Source organism: Otolemur garnettii, unplaced genomic scaffold (genome assembly GCF_000181295.1).
Source record: "Otolemur garnettii isolate 467f Iridium unplaced genomic scaffold, OtoGar3 scaffold00029, whole genome shotgun sequence".
NCBI classification, from domain to species: domain Eukaryota; kingdom Metazoa; phylum Chordata; class Mammalia; order Primates; family Galagidae; genus Otolemur; species Otolemur garnettii.
Genome location: NW_003852424.1, coordinates 18,511,427 through 18,529,528, shown reverse-complemented (window position 1 = coordinate 18,529,528; position 18,102 = coordinate 18,511,427). Strand labels below are relative to the sequence as shown.

The 18,102-nt window shown below is 39.6% G+C and overlaps 3 protein-coding genes across 3 annotated transcripts; 1 reads left to right on the top strand and 2 right to left on the bottom strand.

Annotated features, from left to right (window-relative positions):
- Positions 1–6,193: 6,193 nt before the first annotated feature.
- On the bottom strand, positions 6,194–6,640 carry LOC100942189 (histone H2A type 1-B/E). The gene has a single exon (XM_003788786.3). It carries the CDS (start codon positions 6,628–6,630, stop codon positions 6,238–6,240), a length of 393 nt encoding a protein of 130 aa, XP_003788834.1. The 5' UTR covers positions 6,631–6,640; the 3' UTR covers positions 6,194–6,237.
- A 291-nt stretch (positions 6,641–6,931) lies between these two features.
- Positions 6,932–7,355, top strand: LOC100944396 (histone H2B type 1). The gene has a single exon (XM_003788793.2). It carries the CDS (start codon positions 6,951–6,953, stop codon positions 7,329–7,331), a length of 381 nt encoding a protein of 126 aa, XP_003788841.1. The 5' UTR covers positions 6,932–6,950; the 3' UTR covers positions 7,332–7,355.
- A 7,570-nt stretch (positions 7,356–14,925) lies between these two features.
- On the bottom strand, positions 14,926–15,294 carry LOC105886899 (histone H4). Its single transcript, XM_012804538.2, has one exon. It carries the CDS (start codon positions 15,274–15,276, stop codon positions 14,965–14,967), a length of 312 nt encoding a protein of 103 aa, XP_012659992.1. The 5' UTR covers positions 15,277–15,294; the 3' UTR covers positions 14,926–14,964.
- Between the last annotated feature and the right edge of the window lie 2,808 nt (positions 15,295–18,102).

Genomic DNA, 18,102 nt, shown 5'->3' with positions numbered 1-18,102 from the left:
GTACACCAGCTATTACTAAAGTACAGACATCAAGTATGCCAGCACCACCTAAACATTTTCTGGGTCTTAAGTCTCTGGATGTTCTTTTCACAGCCCTTACTTTTGAATGTTAAATATTTTAATAGGAAGATATTTCAAGTGCATTTTCTAAACATGTTTTCTCTTTTTACAATTTAACCTTTTATGGCAGTGAGTTGTTTATTTGAATTTTTGAGGGCAACAAAGAATTTGTGAAACAGTTTGTGTATGGTAGACAACGTATTAAAACTCTAAAGGTTTCTAGTATTGCTGAATTCTAGATTTTTGTTGTTTTAGCCCATAAAGCCTTTCAATAGTGATGTTTCAAATGCACCAATGATTTTAAACTTAAGTGATAACTATTTAGGTGTGAAACGGACGGTACAGTGGATACTTGTGGAATTTAGTTGCTCAGTGCTTAAATTACTTGTACCTTGGTTTGTTTCAAAAATGGTATCCATACTATAATACAATGCTAATAATTATATGTTTTACAGATTTGAAGTTCTGTTTTATAGAGGTGACATAATGTCAAATATGTAGTATATACTGGACTTGGCTTGGTGGTGTTTAATCTCCTTCCTAGTGTTACTAGTGGTTTTGATTACTTCCTATGTAATTCTCCAAATTTACTTTAACGTTTTCCTTATCTATTTTATCTTGTGTTTTCTTTGAGGCTATTATTTATCTAATTTTACCTATATAGTGCTAATACATGTTCTGAAATGTGTATAGCATGGAGAGGTGGGAGGGGTGAGTTCATAACCGAGTTAATTTCTGCCCTCAAATGCTCTCAGATATCTGTGAGCAGGAGGGGGTGCGGGGGAAGACTACTTTGTGAATTCCTGTTCATTCCTCCAATCCTCTTCAACCTGCGGTAATTTAGGTCATTTAGCAAAGTTCTCCTGTCAGTCATGGAGCTGAAACAATTGCACCTTATAAGCTAACATCTGCTTTGCAAATTTGAATTATCTAGGATTTATGGCCTCTCCATTGAAATTATACATAGCCATGCATTTAAAACACATATCTGATGTGCATACAATTTTTTTCCATCTCTTTTTTTCAAGGAAAAATATTTTGTACCCTTTAAATCAAAGTAAATTGGTTTGAAATATTGGTAAAATGGTCTTATAGGGAGCAAGGAAAGTACTGAAATCCATTGTGCATTGTGAGCCTGAGGCTGTGGGCTGCCTTGTTCGTGAGAAGTATGCCCCCATTGCTTGTCACCTTCATATTCTATACACCTTATCATAGGAGGCCGAAGACTTGTGACTTTGTGACATTTTTTTCCTCTCATTTTCATTTAAATTTCTTGTCTCTAGAATGAAAATGTTAATTTCTACATCTCAAAAAATGTTTTGAGGGCCAAACTCCCTGGCTGACACCTATAATCCTAGCACTTCTGGAGGGCCAGAAGAGAGCCTGAGCAAGGCTTTGCAAATAATAGAAAAATTAGCCATGTGTGGTGGCTGGTGCCTGTGGTCCCAGCTGCTTGGGAGGCTGAGGCAGGAGGATCGCTGGAGTGCAGGAGTTTGAGGTGGTAGTCAGCTATGATGATGTCACTGCACTCTAGCCTGGACAACAAAACTAGACCCTGTAACAAAAAAGAGAGAAAAAAAAAGGTGTTTTGAATATCAGAAGGTAAATTTTATGCTAAAGATTTAAAGCAGACCATAGATGTTTATTGTTCATAGATGTTTATTTTAGTAAAGTCCATCTATGCCCTGTAGACTGACTTCCATGTAGGAAAGGAATTCTCATAACCCTGACAGGTAGCCATGTTAGACTACCAGGTCTGAAAGCAGCAATTCCTGCCTAGATTCCTGGAGTGCCTGTAGGCCATAATTCTTGGAAACACCCTACCCATAATCCTTACCCTAAGGATATGCCCCTAATCCTGACTCACACTAAAGCAGAGCACCAGATAGTATGCCAGGCTCACTTTTCCATTTCAGCTATATTAATAAAGCTAATAAAACCTTTTGCAACTGTGTGTTAGGGCAACTGACACCTGGTCAATCTACATTCCTCTCCTTTCTTACCTACCCTTCCCCCAAAGCTCCCACATGTGTACCAGAACTTTTCATTCCTAGTGTCATTTTGCAGTGGGGAAGTAACTTGTAACTTCAGTTCCTTTTGTTGGGTCTCAGAAAACAGTACCCCCCAAAGGCAAAAAGTTCTCAGAAGCAAAATTCTCTAACCTTCTGCTCTCCTGTCCCTTAGTCCTATTCGACCCTAACACTAGTAATGCAAACTAGAATACCCTTTCCCAAAAGTGGATCAAAGAAAACAAAATTTCTTTTCCCCGAAACTAGCCATAGAATCTAAATATATTGCCTGAACTTTATCTTTGTCTTTCTGTGTAAAAAATGGCCACAAAAATATCTGACCAACTGTGTTTGAATGTAGGTCATCCTTAAGGCCTCCATTCTACAGATGTCTTTGTAGTACCCAAAAGGAAGGAATGCATGTTTAGAGAGGCTAGGAAAAATCTAGATGGGTCTTGCTGGGTTTCCTGCTCACTCTGTTAGTATTAGATCATATTCTTTTTGTCCAATCATATTTGTACAAGGCTGTCCGTACATTGTTGAACCTAAGCAAAAAATGGACAATTTCTCCTATATTTTTGGGTCTTCATTCTGAAGGCTCCAATATAGACACAGTAAATAAATTTATGTTTTTCCTCTTATTAATTAATCTGCCTTTGCAAGTAGATTTTTTACTGAACCTTCAGAAGGCCAATGGAAAATTTCCCGTTGGCTCCTACGGTTTACTGATGAAGTATACATAAGAAACACATTTATTATACCTATTGTATATTTGAGATTTCTTTTATTTTGAATTTACACTTTGATAACTTTCATAAAGTAATGACATGAAAGACCATTTTCTCCATGTGAAAACAATATTGATCTATATTTGCTTTTTAAGCTGCTGAAGGCTGCTCATAGGGTTGCAGGCTCATTTTGAACTCATTTCATTTGGTTTCCCCTAATTATTTCCAGGTAAATGTAAATGCATGCCCTCTCCCCACCCTCCTTTTTCCTTTCTGAATCAGCTTGTTAGGGAAGAAAAACGTTTGCTTCTGAGGCTGCTTTTAAGGTCTTATTTTGGCTTATTGTTTCCTGATCCCAAACACTATAAAAAAAAAAATAACAATGAAGTATTAATATGTTGGGAGGCAAATCACCTTTCCTTTTAATAATTAATATATAGTTTCAAACAGCAAAATTACAACACAGTTAAAGAAGTCATAGAATAGGGCCTGGCCCGGTGGCTCACATCTGTAATCCTAGCCCTTGGGAGGCCCAGGGGGTAGATTGCCTGACCTCACAGGTTTGAGATCAGCCTGAGCCTGCCCGCCTCTAAAAGTATCTGGGCATTGTGGGGGGTGCCTGTAGTCCCAGGTACTGGGGAGGCTGAGGCAAGAGAATTGCTTGAGCCTAAGAGTTTGAGGTTGCCGTGAGCTATGATGTCAAGCACTCTACCATGTGTGGCAAAGTGAGACTCTGTTTAAAAAAAAAAAGTCATAAAGTGTTCCATGAGTTGACCCAAAGGGTTGGCTTTATAGATGGTGATGGGATGAAGAAAGGATAAGCAAAAAGAGTATATTCTGTCAAAGCTACTTTTCTTGTAAGGCGAGGACACAGAACAACAGAATAATAATTTAGTTAACATCAGGTTATCTCAGTCTACTTTTGTGCAAAGATTAAAATGTAGGAAACCTTATTATCCCTCCCATTGAAAGTCTAGCCTGTTTGAGAATTGACTGTAACTTCTGCAGAAGTACACATAATCATCAGTTTGTGTTGTAAATGTGGAACTTTACCATTTTGATCTTTAATCTGATCCAGGAGACTAGTGCTGATACTTAGTCCACAACAATGACCTCCTGTACTTTTTTAACACTGGAAACCATTTCATAGACATCCTCACCTTCTCACCAAGTGCAACTGTCTAGTTTGTAAGATAACTTGATATGCAATTTTCTAAAGTAATAGTTTGCACACCTTTACACCCCCAATTAAGACTCTCTTCAAACATCCTATGTTATAAAATCTGTGAATGTACTTCTTACTCCAATTTCTAAAAGTTTATTTTTGTTTGTTTTCACAAGGGGAGGTAAAGTAAGGGATGGCATTACACTTGTTTATTTGTTTATTGAGGAAGCAGTTAACCTTGAATATTGCTTTCTCTAGTTCAGAGAAAATAATAGCCTGGGCATGATTGTCACTTCCTTGGTATGGATGTTCCCGAGATTGTTGCCCTCAAATTATCTCATTAGATAGGCATCATGCACCTGAAGCCCCATCACCACCAAACTCTGGAAGAGCGAGTATGTCCTTAAGTCCTGCCAGGTCTCACGCACTAGGCGGTTGAAAGGCAGCTTGCAGACATCAGCAGCTCTGTAGTGTCAGCTGATGTCATACAGGGCCCTGGTGCCAGGAGTTAGCGGTAGGACTTTTTCCTGCAGCCAATAGCTAGCACACGCTTGTAAACTGCCGTGGTGGCTAGCTGCTTGGGCAAGTGGACTTGCCAGCTGTAAGCTTGGTCTGATTTACCGTGCATTTTCAGACAAATTTTTTAGGAGTAGACCAGTTTGGTTTTAATTTGTCATCAGATTGCTTTTTAGAAACATGTGATTGGGGATCGGTGCCTGTGGCTCAAGCTGCTAAGGCGCCAGCCACATACACCTAAGGTGTCGGATTCGAATCCCCAGCCCGGCCCGCCAAACAACAATGATGGCTGCAACCAAAAAAAAATGGCCGGGCGTTGTGGCGGGCGCCTGTAGTCCCAGCTACTTGGGAGGCTGAGGCAGGAGACTCACTTGAGCCCAGGAGTTGGAGGTTGCTGTGAGCTGTGTGCCATGGCACTCTACCCAGGGGCATAGCTTGAGATTCTGTCTAAAAAAAAAAAAAAAAAAGAAAGAAAGAAAGAAACATGTGATTGGATTTCCATTAAAGTTAAATAATTTTTTTTTTATTATTATTATATTATTATTTTATTTTATTTTAGAGACAGAATCTCTCTCTGTCGCCCTTGGTAGGTGCAGTGACGTCACAGCTCACAGCAACCTCAAACTTTTGGGCTCGCCTCAGCCTCCCAAGTGGCTGAGACTCCAGGCGCCCGCCACAATGGTGGGCTATTGTTTTTGTTGTCATTGTTGGTTAGCAGGCCGAGGCCGGTTCGAACCCACCAGCCCCAGTGCATGTGGCTGGCGCCCTAACCACTGAGCTTGGGTACCGAGCCTAAAGGTAAATAATTTTCCTTTAGTCTACTTTTAAATTTAGGTCATAAAAGTAAAGGTTTAATGTTGATTACTGAGTATTGTGTGAATTTCATTTTTCTGAAAAGAGGAATAACCAAGTATTTTTAAAACAATCATCACTGGTGAATGTCATCATTTCCAAAATTTAAGAAGCCCACCCTTAAGACTTACTGGCCTATATGCTTCTTTGTTCTCTCATTTCTGTATTCATATTTGGCTTTTCTGATAGCTAAGGTACATAGATATCCAGCCTACATATAGTTTTCCCTATACACATAACACAAAACAATGTGGTATTGTTATGGATCTTGATTCCTATCTTAACAATATACATAGCATAGCCTATGGCACTGACTTTCCTTGAGACAAAATTTTTTGGCCAGGCATGGTGGCTCCTGCCTGTAATCCCAGACTTGGGAGGCCTAGAAGGGTAGATTGCTTGAGCTCACAGAATCCAGACCAGCCTGAGCCAGAGGAAAACCTCCGTCTCTAAAATAGCAGGCATTGTGGGCACCAGGAGTCCCTCCTAGCTATTTTGGGAGGCTGAGGCAAAGCGAATTGCTTAAGCCCATGAGTTTGAGGTTGCTGTGAGCTATGACGGCACAGTACTCCTGCAAGCTTGAGAAATTTTACTCTTTAAAAAAAATTAGTTGGACTGCATTTACAAATGCTTTCTCTTTAGTTAAAGGTAAAAATATAAAGATACTCAGTTTTCAGACTTCATGGTGCATAAAACTTAAATCTCAAATATGTCAACCTCTTTGCTATCAAAGCCCAGGGAAAAAAATGTTTGCATTTTTAAAGCTCAAGGATTATTGCGGATAATATTAATTAGAATCCTTATGAGAATCCGTATTTCAGCACTTTATAGAATAAATAGGTGGCTCTGAAAAGAGCCTTTGATTTCTACAGCGGGGGACCACTGATGACCGGACTACAAGGCGTTTTCACTTGCCCTTCGCCTTGTGGTGGCTCTCTGTCTTCTTGGGCAGTAACACAGCCTGGATGTTGGGCAGGACACCGCCCTGGGCAATGGTAACACGACCCAGAAGCTTATTAAGCTCTTCGTCGTTGCGGATAGCTAGCTGCAGGTGGCGTGGGATGATGCGAGTCTTCTTGTTGTCGCGGGCTGCGTTTCCTGCCAGCTCCAGAATTTCGGCGGTCAAATATTCCAGCACTGCTGCCAGATACACCGGCGCGCCAGCTCCAACTCGTTCAGAATAATTGCCCTTGCGCAAAAGGCGGTGCACACGACCCACTGGGAACTGAAGACCAGCTCTAGAAGACCGTGTTTTAGCCTTGGCCCGAGCTTTGCCTCCTTGCTTGCCGCGTCCAGACATAACGATTTATCAGCAGACAAAACAACCACAGAAAAAGGAAAAAAGAAATGTCCTCAAAGGAGGAATAGGAAGCTAGTTATAGTGCTGGGTGGAATTGTAAAAGGCGGCGTTGGATTGGTTAAAATTGTCCTTGTACTAGAGAACCAATTACAAAGCAGACATGTTGAAATAAAATTTACATATTACGTCACTAAACGTCTTCAAATCAGATTTGGCTATTTTGACTACCTCATTTGCATAGAAGGTCTATAAAAATAGAGCGTCTAGCCGCAGCCAAGCACTTACACCTTTTTCTCTATAGTGCGGTTGGTTGTGTCGATATGCCTGAGCCAGCGAAGTCCGCTCCTGCCCCTAAGAAGGGCTCCAAGAAGGCGGTTACTAAGGCGCAGAAGAAAGATGGCAAGAAGCGCAAACGCAGTCGCAAAGAGAGCTACTCCGTGTACGTGTACAAGGTGTTAAAGCAGGTCCATCCGGACACCGGCATCTCCTCTAAAGCCATGGGTATTATGAATTCGTTCGTCAATGACATTTTTGAGCGCATAGCGGGTGAGGCATCTCGTCTGGCGCATTATAACAAGCGCTCCACCATCACTTCCAGAGAGATCCAAACTGCTGTGCGTCTGCTGCTTCCTGGAGAGTTGGCCAAACACGCTGTGTCAGAGGGCACCAAGGCTGTCACCAAGTACACGAGCTCTAAGTAATAGTGAGTTTAGTCACTGTCAAAACCAAAGGCTCTTTTCAGAGCCACTCAACAGTCTCAGTTAAAGAGCTTTAATGCTAAGTGCATTGTAGGTGGGTACCTTAGTTGGTAATATCACAGATTTCGATTATTTAGTTTGGCTCACTGGAAAACTTCATTTAATCAGGTAACTTGAATAAATGCCAGAGAAAAAGCAGCCCTTTAAGATATTTACCATCCCTTCCTCTGCCCCATTGCTTTTTATTCGAGTAACTACACCAGATTTTAAAAGCAATAATAAGCAAAATATCAAAGGAGTGAATGACGTGAACTATAAGCCAGGAGCAGTGGCTCACTCCATAATGTTTGCGTTCTGGGAGGCTGAGGCGGGTGCATTGCTTGAGCTCAGTAGTAAAAAGACTAACCTGAGTTGGAACAGGACTTCTGTCTCTAAAGAAGTGGCGGGAGCCTGTAGTACCAGCTACTCTGGAGGCCAAGGCAAGAGGATTGGTCGCCTGAGCTCAAGAGTGTTTGAAGTTGCTGTGAGCTATGACCCCATTTCTACTACTGGGGGCGATCAAGTGAGACCTTATCCTAAAAAACCAAAAAAAGAAAGTGACATAATTCCATGGTTACCCCTGGAGGGAGTAGCAGGAGGAAGAAAGATTAGGTCAAAACAGTTATTGGTAATATTTGCTATACACCTCATTAGCAATTGGATTTAAGCACGTTCATATTATCTATCATAATTTGTGCATGTTATGTCATAAATTCTTTTTAAGTATCTATGATTATGAATTTAAAAACCAATAAACAGGCAAATATATTAGTCAAAAAGCCACTTCACCTTCCATAAAAATAACTTCCATCAGCGATTAAATGTTGTTTATATTAGAAATTTGTTTGTAACATGGAAAATCACCCTTTGAACTCCAAAATCTACAGTAAAGTAAAAGATGAGTTGATCAGACAATCCTGTTATTAATAGGAAAGAGAAAAGCAAGCAGAGTACTTTGTAAAAATTGCTACTAATATATAAGATTTGTTTTTTAGAGGCTCCTTCTTGAAATATTTTCCTTTCCACCATGAAATAAAAATACTTGACATGTATAGGGAAGTATTTATCAATTTTAAATTCATTCAAATTTTTAATCATTTTATTCATCAATGTGCTCAATCCAAGAACTGGTTTTGTAAGACTAGAGAATTGTTACATAATCAGAACCAACGGTGGAGGGGCAAGGAAATTTTACATGCTTCCCTTTCCAGCATAACCTCCACATTTCTGTCATTAGCCTAAGTGACCTAAGAAACCTGGCACCATGCCACTTGTCCAAGCATCAACTATCACTTCCAAAACTGATCTGAATTAGTTTTCTGACATCTTATTACAATCCTACTTTGCTTTTCATAAGGGTATATTTTGACTCTCCAAACAGACTGTAGACTCCCCAAGAGCACAGAAAAATATAATAGGGAATTGAGTGATGCAGTTTGCTAAACAGTGTTGTCACAGTCATTCTCATAAAGAAGATGATATGTAAATGCCAACCTGCAGAAACTGAGGAAGCAAGGCCTACATAGCACGCTGGGCACCGTGGCTCACACATATAATCCCAGCTACTCTGGAGGCTGATGTGGGATGATCTCTTGAGCCTAGGAGTTTTTTCAGGTTTCCAGTTTGTTGTGATTTTGCCACTGTACTTCGGTCTGAGCTACAGAGAAACCTTGTTTCAAAAACAAACAAGCAAAACCAAAACACCCAAACAAACAAAAATTAACCAACAAAAAATCTGTAGATTTGGATGTGGAGTGACCCCACACAGGGAACCATCAATACATAGTCCCTAAGGGAGATGTATACCTTGAGTAATTTTGAGGGGCTATGGAGTTGGGGTAGGAAGCACAGAAGGAATAGCTGCATTTGAGACCAAAGGTAGAAAGGGCGAGAGAGTGGGGGCCTTGTAAGGACATTGGGGTTTTCTTTGAGTGAAATGAGACTCATTGGAGGATTTTCAGCATAACAGTGACCTAGTCTGATCTGCCCTTTATTGAAGTTTGTCTGTCTCTGTGTGAGAGAAAGGAAAAGCAGAAAATGATTTAGAGGGTGCTATAATAATTAAAGAAAGAGATAGCAGTGGCTTGACCAGGGTGGTAGCAGTGCTAATGAGAAATGGTTGGATTCTGTTTTCAAGGTGGAGGTGATAGGACTTATTAATGGATTAGATGTACTGTGTGAAAGAAAAATACAAAAATGACTCCAACTGAAAGAAAGGATAGAAATGCCATTCACCAATTTCAAAATGACAAGAGGGACTGTTTTTGCAGAGATAATGCAAATAATTCTGTTTGAACCTGTTTAACTTGGAAGTATATATTAGTTGTATGTTCCAGTAGAGATGTCAAGTAGGTAGCAGGGTCTCTGAGTCTGGTGTTCAAGGGGAAATCTGCAGGATGGTGGTTTAATTTCTAAATCATCAACATATTTATAGTATCTCCATAATAACAAGGAAGCATGAGTTCAACAGAATCAGAGAGAAATTTTCATTCTCTTGGTTCATCTTCTCAGATTGATCAGGAGCAGCTGAGCTAAGGAAAGAGAAAAGGTGGCATCAGATACAGTGTGCTCTTGAGTTGAGTGCTATAGGTAGACTTTGGAAGGCCTGAGAACTGAAATTGCATGCAAAATATGTGGAGAAGATAGAAGCATTTTGGATATGGTGTGAATATCTATCACTAGATTCCCAAAGTTATTTCCCATGCTTTAGCTTTAATAGGCTACTATTATTATTATTTTGTTTTTTAGCTTGCCTGGATTTACAGGAATTTTAATTTTATTGCATATTCTTATTACAAAGGGCCTTTTGCCATATCTGTAAAATAGGGATAATATTTATTGTTTGTTCTGGGAATTATAGGAGATAGGGAGAACTGTTAGAGAAAGCACTTATAAAACGCTAAATTAGGAATTCACATGTGATGAATACAGATCAAACATTCCTTACTTCTTTGACTTAGAGATCAGTCATTGAACAGTTTGTCTTCAATACCAACCGTTTTTCCTAAAAGATATGCTATCCTATCTTGTGGCTTTTTTAGTCTCATGGTGGGTATAGTCTGAGAACTCCTAATTAATTATGCTTCCAGCCCAGATCTCTTCCCTAGAATTCCAGAATCATATTTCCAACTGCCTATTTCATGTCTTCCTCTTAGATAATCTCAATAGATTCCTCAATCTATCCCTGGATACTCAAAACTAAGCCTGCAATTCTCTCCAAAACTTAATCCTTCCATATTCTCTCCCTTTTAGTAACTGGGACCTCCATTCCTGTTGCTTTGGCTAAAATCATTGGAATTATCCAATACATTATCTTCTCATGTGCCCTGTATTCAGTAGCTCAGAAAAGAGCTATTAGCCTTTTCTAAAGTGTATATAGAATCCAATCATTTTCCACAAACTTCACCACTAATACACTGGTACCAGCCACTGCCATCTCTCATCTTCCTTATCGCAGTAGCCTCCCAACTGATCTTCCTGCTCTTACCCTGGCCCCATTAGTCTTCTCATTCAGGCATTCTGGTAGATCATTTTAAAGCAGAAATCAATTTTTTGCTCAAAACCCTGTAGTGGCTCCCACCTCACTCAGAGTAAAAGCCAAAGTAGTAACATTGGCCTACAGGGCCATCTAGGAACTACTTACCTTTATTTGCCTTTCATATAAGGTCTTTCCTCCACATTTCTGTGCCCCTTTGCCCAGCCACAATATCTCTTCACTACCTTCAGGCTTTCCAACTTGGTCTCCATTTGGAATACTCAAATCACTTTATCAGCCAAGTTTTCCAAGACCTTATTTAAGATATTACTTCCTCCCTTCATGTTACAACTTTTCCTGCTTCAGTACTCTTCCACCACACTTAGTTCTATACTATGTTTTACTTGTTTTAACTGTGTACCCAAACCCAATAAATGAAACTTCCATATATATGGAAATGTTAGAGTAGGTAGTAGGTATGAGCCACAGAGGGGGGAACAGAAAAGTTAGTCAACGTCTCCAACAGAGAACAGACCTTGAGGGAACAAAACTGAGGAGAAGAAAAGAGCAACAAATTTCCCAGTCTTGTGCAGGTACAAATTGACCTTCTGTATAAATTAACATGAGGTTTTGAGAGAAAAAAAGGGGAACCATTAGTAAGAACAGAATGAACACTGACTGCTCAGCCTTCTTTGATGTCGAGAAAAACAGCAACACTTGGGGTTCAGGACAGATGTCCTTTAGGGCTGGCCATGCTTTTGAGGTACTTTGATTTCATAATGGCGATATCCCTAGATTAATAAAAGAAGTGTAGTTACCATGCAGAAGGGGAGAATCATAGCGTGATTATCCAATATCCCAGTGGGGTCCAGAAATTTATATATCTTTCTCTCAGAGGGGAGGAGAATATGAGGAATATAGGCAATTCTGTTTAGAGGCAATGAATAGTTTCTGGGAACAATAAATAGATTATCTGAGAGAATGAATAGATGAGAGGAAAACAGATTGACTTGTAAATAACCTAAGAGACAGGTATTATACGTAAAGTAATTTGGCACATTTGATGTTTTTTCCTGCAATATGCTGATATAACAGAGAGAGGAAGGGTTTTGAGCAAAGAATTGATTTCTGCTTTAAAATTGTTCTGATGGGTTTGTCTGATTTATACAGGTAGCTAGAAAGCCCTTTCCAAGGCTTGTTGATCTCTTGTTGAAGGTAATTCAAAATATTCTTTATACCAAGGAGTCATATTCTGGGGTCAAACTTCCTGAGTTCCTTCAGAACAAACCAGATATCCAGGACATTTGGGGCATAATTGAGATGTAGTTAATGTGGACTTAGAATAGATTGTTAACAAAAGACTATGAAATGTAAACAGAAGACTATAAAATCCATCGATTAAAAGAAGACTATTTTCAGAGGGAGAAAAGATCCTAGGTTTGATATATATAGCCTTCAGGGAAATCTAAAAGTATATCCTCCAAGTAAGGGAGGTAGGAGCTGGTATACATGCTTTACAGAGTCAGCTTTACATACATATTGAATAGGGTTCAGGATGTTACCGAGTATTCATGAGGAAAGGTACTTGTATACTGGGTAAACATATATGTAATACATAACCCATGTTCAACTTGGGAGAGTGTTTTAGCATTAAAATGATGTGGAATTTGACTTTTTTTTTCTTTGCAGTTTTTGGCCGGGGCTGGGTTTGAACCCGCCACCTCCAGCATATGGGGCCAGCGCCCTACTCCTCTGAGCTACAGGTGCCGCCCGAATTTGACTTTTTATGTCAATAGGTTGAAACCTGCCGTAGTATCATTGAATCCCATCATGCCCCATATCCATGTGAGGGTGGCCTAGACTCCCTGACCTGAGTTTGAGTCTCTTGATGGGATTTATGCGGTGGTGAGACTTACAGCCATTTGACCAATTTAGGCCAGGTAAGGAAGGGTAGGCAGATGCTCACTAGAAAATAACAACAATAACTTCTTGTACATGGTAAAAAACTGTCATCTGGCAGGACTATTGAAATGTTTTATGAAGACTTATACTAAGAAAGCTTGGGACAAGTACATGTCAGTGAAATATTTAACAGACTCCAATTAGGTAATTTATAAGCCTTAAGGTTGCTGTTAAAACATCTGTTTATGTAAGGTTGTAACACTTATTTCTAATTTGCATAGCTTCTTTGCACATGTGCACCTACCTGGGTCAAAGCTGTATAGTCCGAGTGTGTGCAGTGAGGCTGTACCTAGGTTTACAGCTTTATTCTATCAGTTCTATACTTCGGGATGCTGTAATTTTGCTTTTAACAAAAGCAAATGCACTGCAGTTGTTTGCACATAAGTAATATAAACATTAAGAAGAAAGGAATGATGGAATCTATGATTATTACAGGGGCTTGAATGGCAGCTTGAAAAGTTATTTTCTCATTTGGTAGGAAGCCAACTAAGTAGATTACTGACATGATAGATAGTCTTGGAAGGGGCCCCTTGGCAATAGTAATTTGCCTTCACGATCCTTAAGGGCTTCATAACATTGTGTAAAGGGCAAATTACATACTAATTTATGAATTAATTTCTCCCCTTTAGAAGCACTAGGGAGAGTCCAGTATTGTTTACCCCATTTTATCATTTTATCAGGGTTTCTTATTGTGTCCAACAAAGATTTAAGTCATCCCAAGTTGTTTTTATCCAGCATCCCAAATATTCACAAATTTTTTTCCTCATAGTTTTTACTAATTTTTTTCTTTTCTTTTCTTTCTTTTTTTCTTTAAATTTCACCTCATAGTTTTTGAATATGTAAGATGATGAAGTTCCCCAAATGACCAGTTCCTTTGGTGGATCATTTAGCCAAAGCATTCTCTGAAAGGTGAGTAAACTTCCAGGGGTGGGAGTGGGGGTCCCCTCCCCTCTCCCCTGGACCATGAGTTTACAATTAGATTTAGTCCCAAATCTGATGGTAGACCTTTCTAAAAGAAAATAGTCTCCTAGATTTCAGCTTAAAGCGGGAAAACTTATATCTGATAAGGCTTACCTAATTCTTTTCCTAATGTGTCCAAGGCACAAATAAACTTCAAGAATATTCTTGCTTGCCTAACATTGGCAGAGGCAGTACAGGGAAGGTGGAGGGTAGTGGAATCAGGGGTCACTTCGGACTCCACCTGTGGTTGCCAGATATTAAAAAACTATGTGATCTGCAGAGGAAGGAAAAAAGACTATATTTTCAAAAAGAGAATCAATCCTAGGGAAAGCTGGCCTTGAGGAAAACTTGAGAAAGTATACTCTGTGCAGAAGGAAGAAGCTGGTATGTATGCCGTACACTGTGTTTCACATGAATATTGAGTAGGGTTGGGGGAAGTCAGGTGCTTACATACTGGGAAAACATCCCACATTCACTTTGGGATGGGGTTTTGGCACTTAAGCGAGGTGGAATATGGCTCCTTATGTCAATAGGTAAGCGACAAGGCACAAAGAGAATTTGTAGTCTCCACAGGTTGGCTGAAACTGGCTTAAGGTCTACACCATTTATCAGTAATGAATGTTTATGATAACCCTTTGTCCAGTCAGTTTGGCATGTCTGCAAAATGGTGCAAGAGGGTTTGTTGGCCTATCAGTGTCAGGGTTGGTTTAAAATTCCAGGCATAGTTTCTGTAATGCTTTCTAGAAGCTGGCTTCTGCTTAAATTACAGGGAAGAAGCCATATGGCACTAACACCAAGGTATTGTGATCACTCTGTTGTTCTGCTGCCCATAAAAGCTTATTTTTCTTTAGTATCATTTTTACCTTTTGTTTTTCCCATCTTGGTCACAGTAAATTCACTTGGTCTTTTTGAGTGTATTTTAGTAAGATATTAGGAAATTTGGCTTTACTTGGGTGTGAGGTTATGTATAAAATTTACGTAGTGCATACTTAATAATTTGGTTTGAAACCTCCTGAAGTCACCGAGCACAGCCGCCCCACCCTTCATTATTGTCTGATTTATACATAAGCCCACCATACATTTAGGACGTAACAAAAAAAGATGGTATATAAGCGTGCCAACTCTTCTGCGGAAAAATGTGGGTGGCCCTGAAAAGGGCCTTTGAGAATTGGGTACCTTCAATTTTGGATGCTAGACACTTTAACCGCCAAAACCATACAGAGTACGCCCCTGTCTCTTAAGCGCGTAAACTACATCCATAGCTGTTACAGTTTTACGCTTGGCGTGTTCTGTGTAAGTGACAGCATCACGGATAACGTTCTCCAAGAAAACCTTCAGCACTCCACGAGTCTCTTCGTAGATAAGGCCAGAAATACGCTTAACACCACCTCGTCGAGCCAGACGCCGGATAGCAGGCTTAGTGATACCCTGGATGTTGTCTCGTAAGACTTTCCGATGACGCTTTGCACCTCCCTTGCCCAAGCCCTTTCCTCCTTTGCCGCGGCCAGACATCCTGTAGCAACTCCTCAGAGATCTATCAGGAAAGTACAGAAGTTGTAGGCGCAATGTACTTATATGCACGGTCTGCGGACCTAATTGAAAACTGTAGGCGCCTACGGGTACTTTCGGTCCGCCCACTACCCCACCTCTCGCGGGCCACCTGAGATGACGTCACCGAAGGCTCGGGCGTGGGCAGGCAGAACGCCTCTCAGGAGAGGCTAATCTTGTAAAACCAAAGTACCCAAGTAGGAATTTTTGAGGCCATTTTAACTACATCAGAAAAAAATAAATAAATATATATATATGTATATATATATAGAGAGAGAGAGAGAGAGAGACAACATTTGAATAATAGTATTTTATGATTGGAATTCTTTAGTATGATTGCACAGGAGTCTTAGTCTACACGTTCAGAACTGTAGCAACCTCTATTAAATTTGAAGCCCAGCTTTGTCCTATATATTTGGTGTCTCTGATATCGCTGCTTCTGTGGTAAAGCCCCTGGTGACTGAAACCCCAGTGAGAAAGAGTTTGAAATTTTCAAGACTTGACGTTCTCCATCTCCAAGCCAAGAGAAATCTGTCCAAAAGAATTTTCTTCCCAAAGCCAAAGACATGGCTATTTAGTGGTTCCGTAGCATAATTTTTTGTTGCCCCTTGGTGGGCTGTATTCCACACCCAGATTATATTTCTTCATACCCTCTTCATTAAAATTTGTAATTCTCATTTTAGTATCTAGGCACTCCAAACAAATACATTCAGTAACTCCAAACAAATACATTCAGTATAAAAATGGACAGTTTCCCCTGCAACCTTTGGTTGTTCGTTCTGAAGGCTCCTGTGTATATATGTTAAATAAATTTGTCTATTCTCCAATTAATCTGCCTCTTGTCAGTTATTTTCATGAACCTTCCTAGGGTAAATGGGTAATCTTTCCTTGCTCCTACAGATACATTCTTTGGTTTGCTTATTTGCTTTTTACCAGGAACATGCCTATTTAGTGTAGGAAAATAGGGAACACTAGGGATGCTGCTGAAAGGGAGGAGAGAAGAGAGGCAAGGAACTCTGTTCCTGTCAGTATCACTCCAGCAATGTTTTTCCTCCTGGAATGGGAACTTGGTTCCAATTCCCAGCTTTATTTCCTACATTCCCAGAATTACCTTCATTGTAACACCTCAGAGTTCTGAGTCCCAGCTCCAACAGGCCTGCCCAGACTTCTACGTTCTAATATTCCAACTTTTTCCCTTGTCCTCCCAGGCCTACATGTAGCTTCTCCTTCTGCTTTTTGTCTCTGGAATATCTCAAATATGTTTTGGTCTTATTCCTTCCAATAACTGTGTAACTTTTATTAAATTATCTTTATAAATATAACTTAATAATTTGTTTTTCTGACTAGACATTGACTGGTACATGGTACTAAGCCTCCCTTGATTTAAAGGGCCATTGCTTCTTTACTTTTAAAAAATTAATTGAATATCCTTTTAGCATCAGCGACTTAGATAATTATTTTAAACGTTTTCCTAACCCTTGAAGAACTTATGGTTTAGGAAGGATTTATCACTATCAGTTCCTTCAGGTATGTCAAACATTTATTTTGAGAGCCAGAAGTGAGGTAAATTCGATGGCGGCTTGCAGACTATATTCCTCCTATAGCCTAAGTTTCCTGTAGCCTAAGTAAACTTTTCTTCTTGACTGACTCAGGACACTTAAGATGAATAAGGAATCTCTTAGGAAAAGAAATGTGATCTAGTGGTTGGGAAAGGAGATTATGCATATGCAAATACTTCATAAAATATTCAAAAGTTTATATAAAGTGTTTTTTAAATTATATCAAAGCATTTTTAAAAGATCATAGCATCAAAAGATCATGGATGGAACTGGAGTTCTGTGATGTGTTCTTTCAAAAATTTAGACTTTCTGTTTTGAAATCAAATTAGACACCCCAGAAACAAACCAAAATTGCTGCTGTTAGGCTCAGCTCCTGTAGATCAAGCGCCTAAGGCACCAGCCACATGCACTGGAGCTGCAGGGTGCAAATCCAGCCTGGGGCCGCCAAACAACAATGATAACTACAACCAAAAAATAGCTGGGCGTTGTGGCGAGCGCCTGTAGTCTCAGCTACTTGGGAGGCTGAGGCAAGAGAATGGGTGAAGGTTGCTGTGAGCTGTGACACTACAGCACTCTACCCAGGACAGCAGCCTGAGGCTCTATCTCCAAAAAAAAAAAAAAAAAAAAAAAATTGCTGCTGTTAAAATCAGTGCAATTTCAAAATCATGTGTGCTTTGGATATTTAGGGATAATTTACATGTATCTATAATAATTTCAATAGTATTTACATATTTGAATTTAAATACATAAATTGCAATTTAAGAAATTTTAAATATATTAATTATTTTTAAATATGCATCATGTATTAGTTTCCTATTGCTGGTTTAAAAAACGATCACAAACTTTATGGTTTAAAACAATACAAATTTATAATTACATTTCTATGAATCAGGATTCAGTCCAAAGGTTTTAGTTCACCTTGAAGTAAATCAAGGTGTGAGCTTGATTTTAACAAAAGTTTTAATTTACTTATTTTTTATTTTTAATTATTATTATCTTTTTGAGACAGTCTCATTTGCCTTGGGTTTGAGTGCTATGGCGTCATAGCTCACAACCTCAAAAACTCTGGGGCTCAAGTGATCCTCTTGCTTCAACCTCCCGAGGTGGGACTAAGGTGCCAGTAACAAGCTCAAGCTATTTTTTTAGTGATGGAGTCTTGCTCTCAGTTAGACTGGTCTCCAACTTCCGAACTCATGCAATCCACCTGCCTTGGCCTCCAGAACTGCTAGGA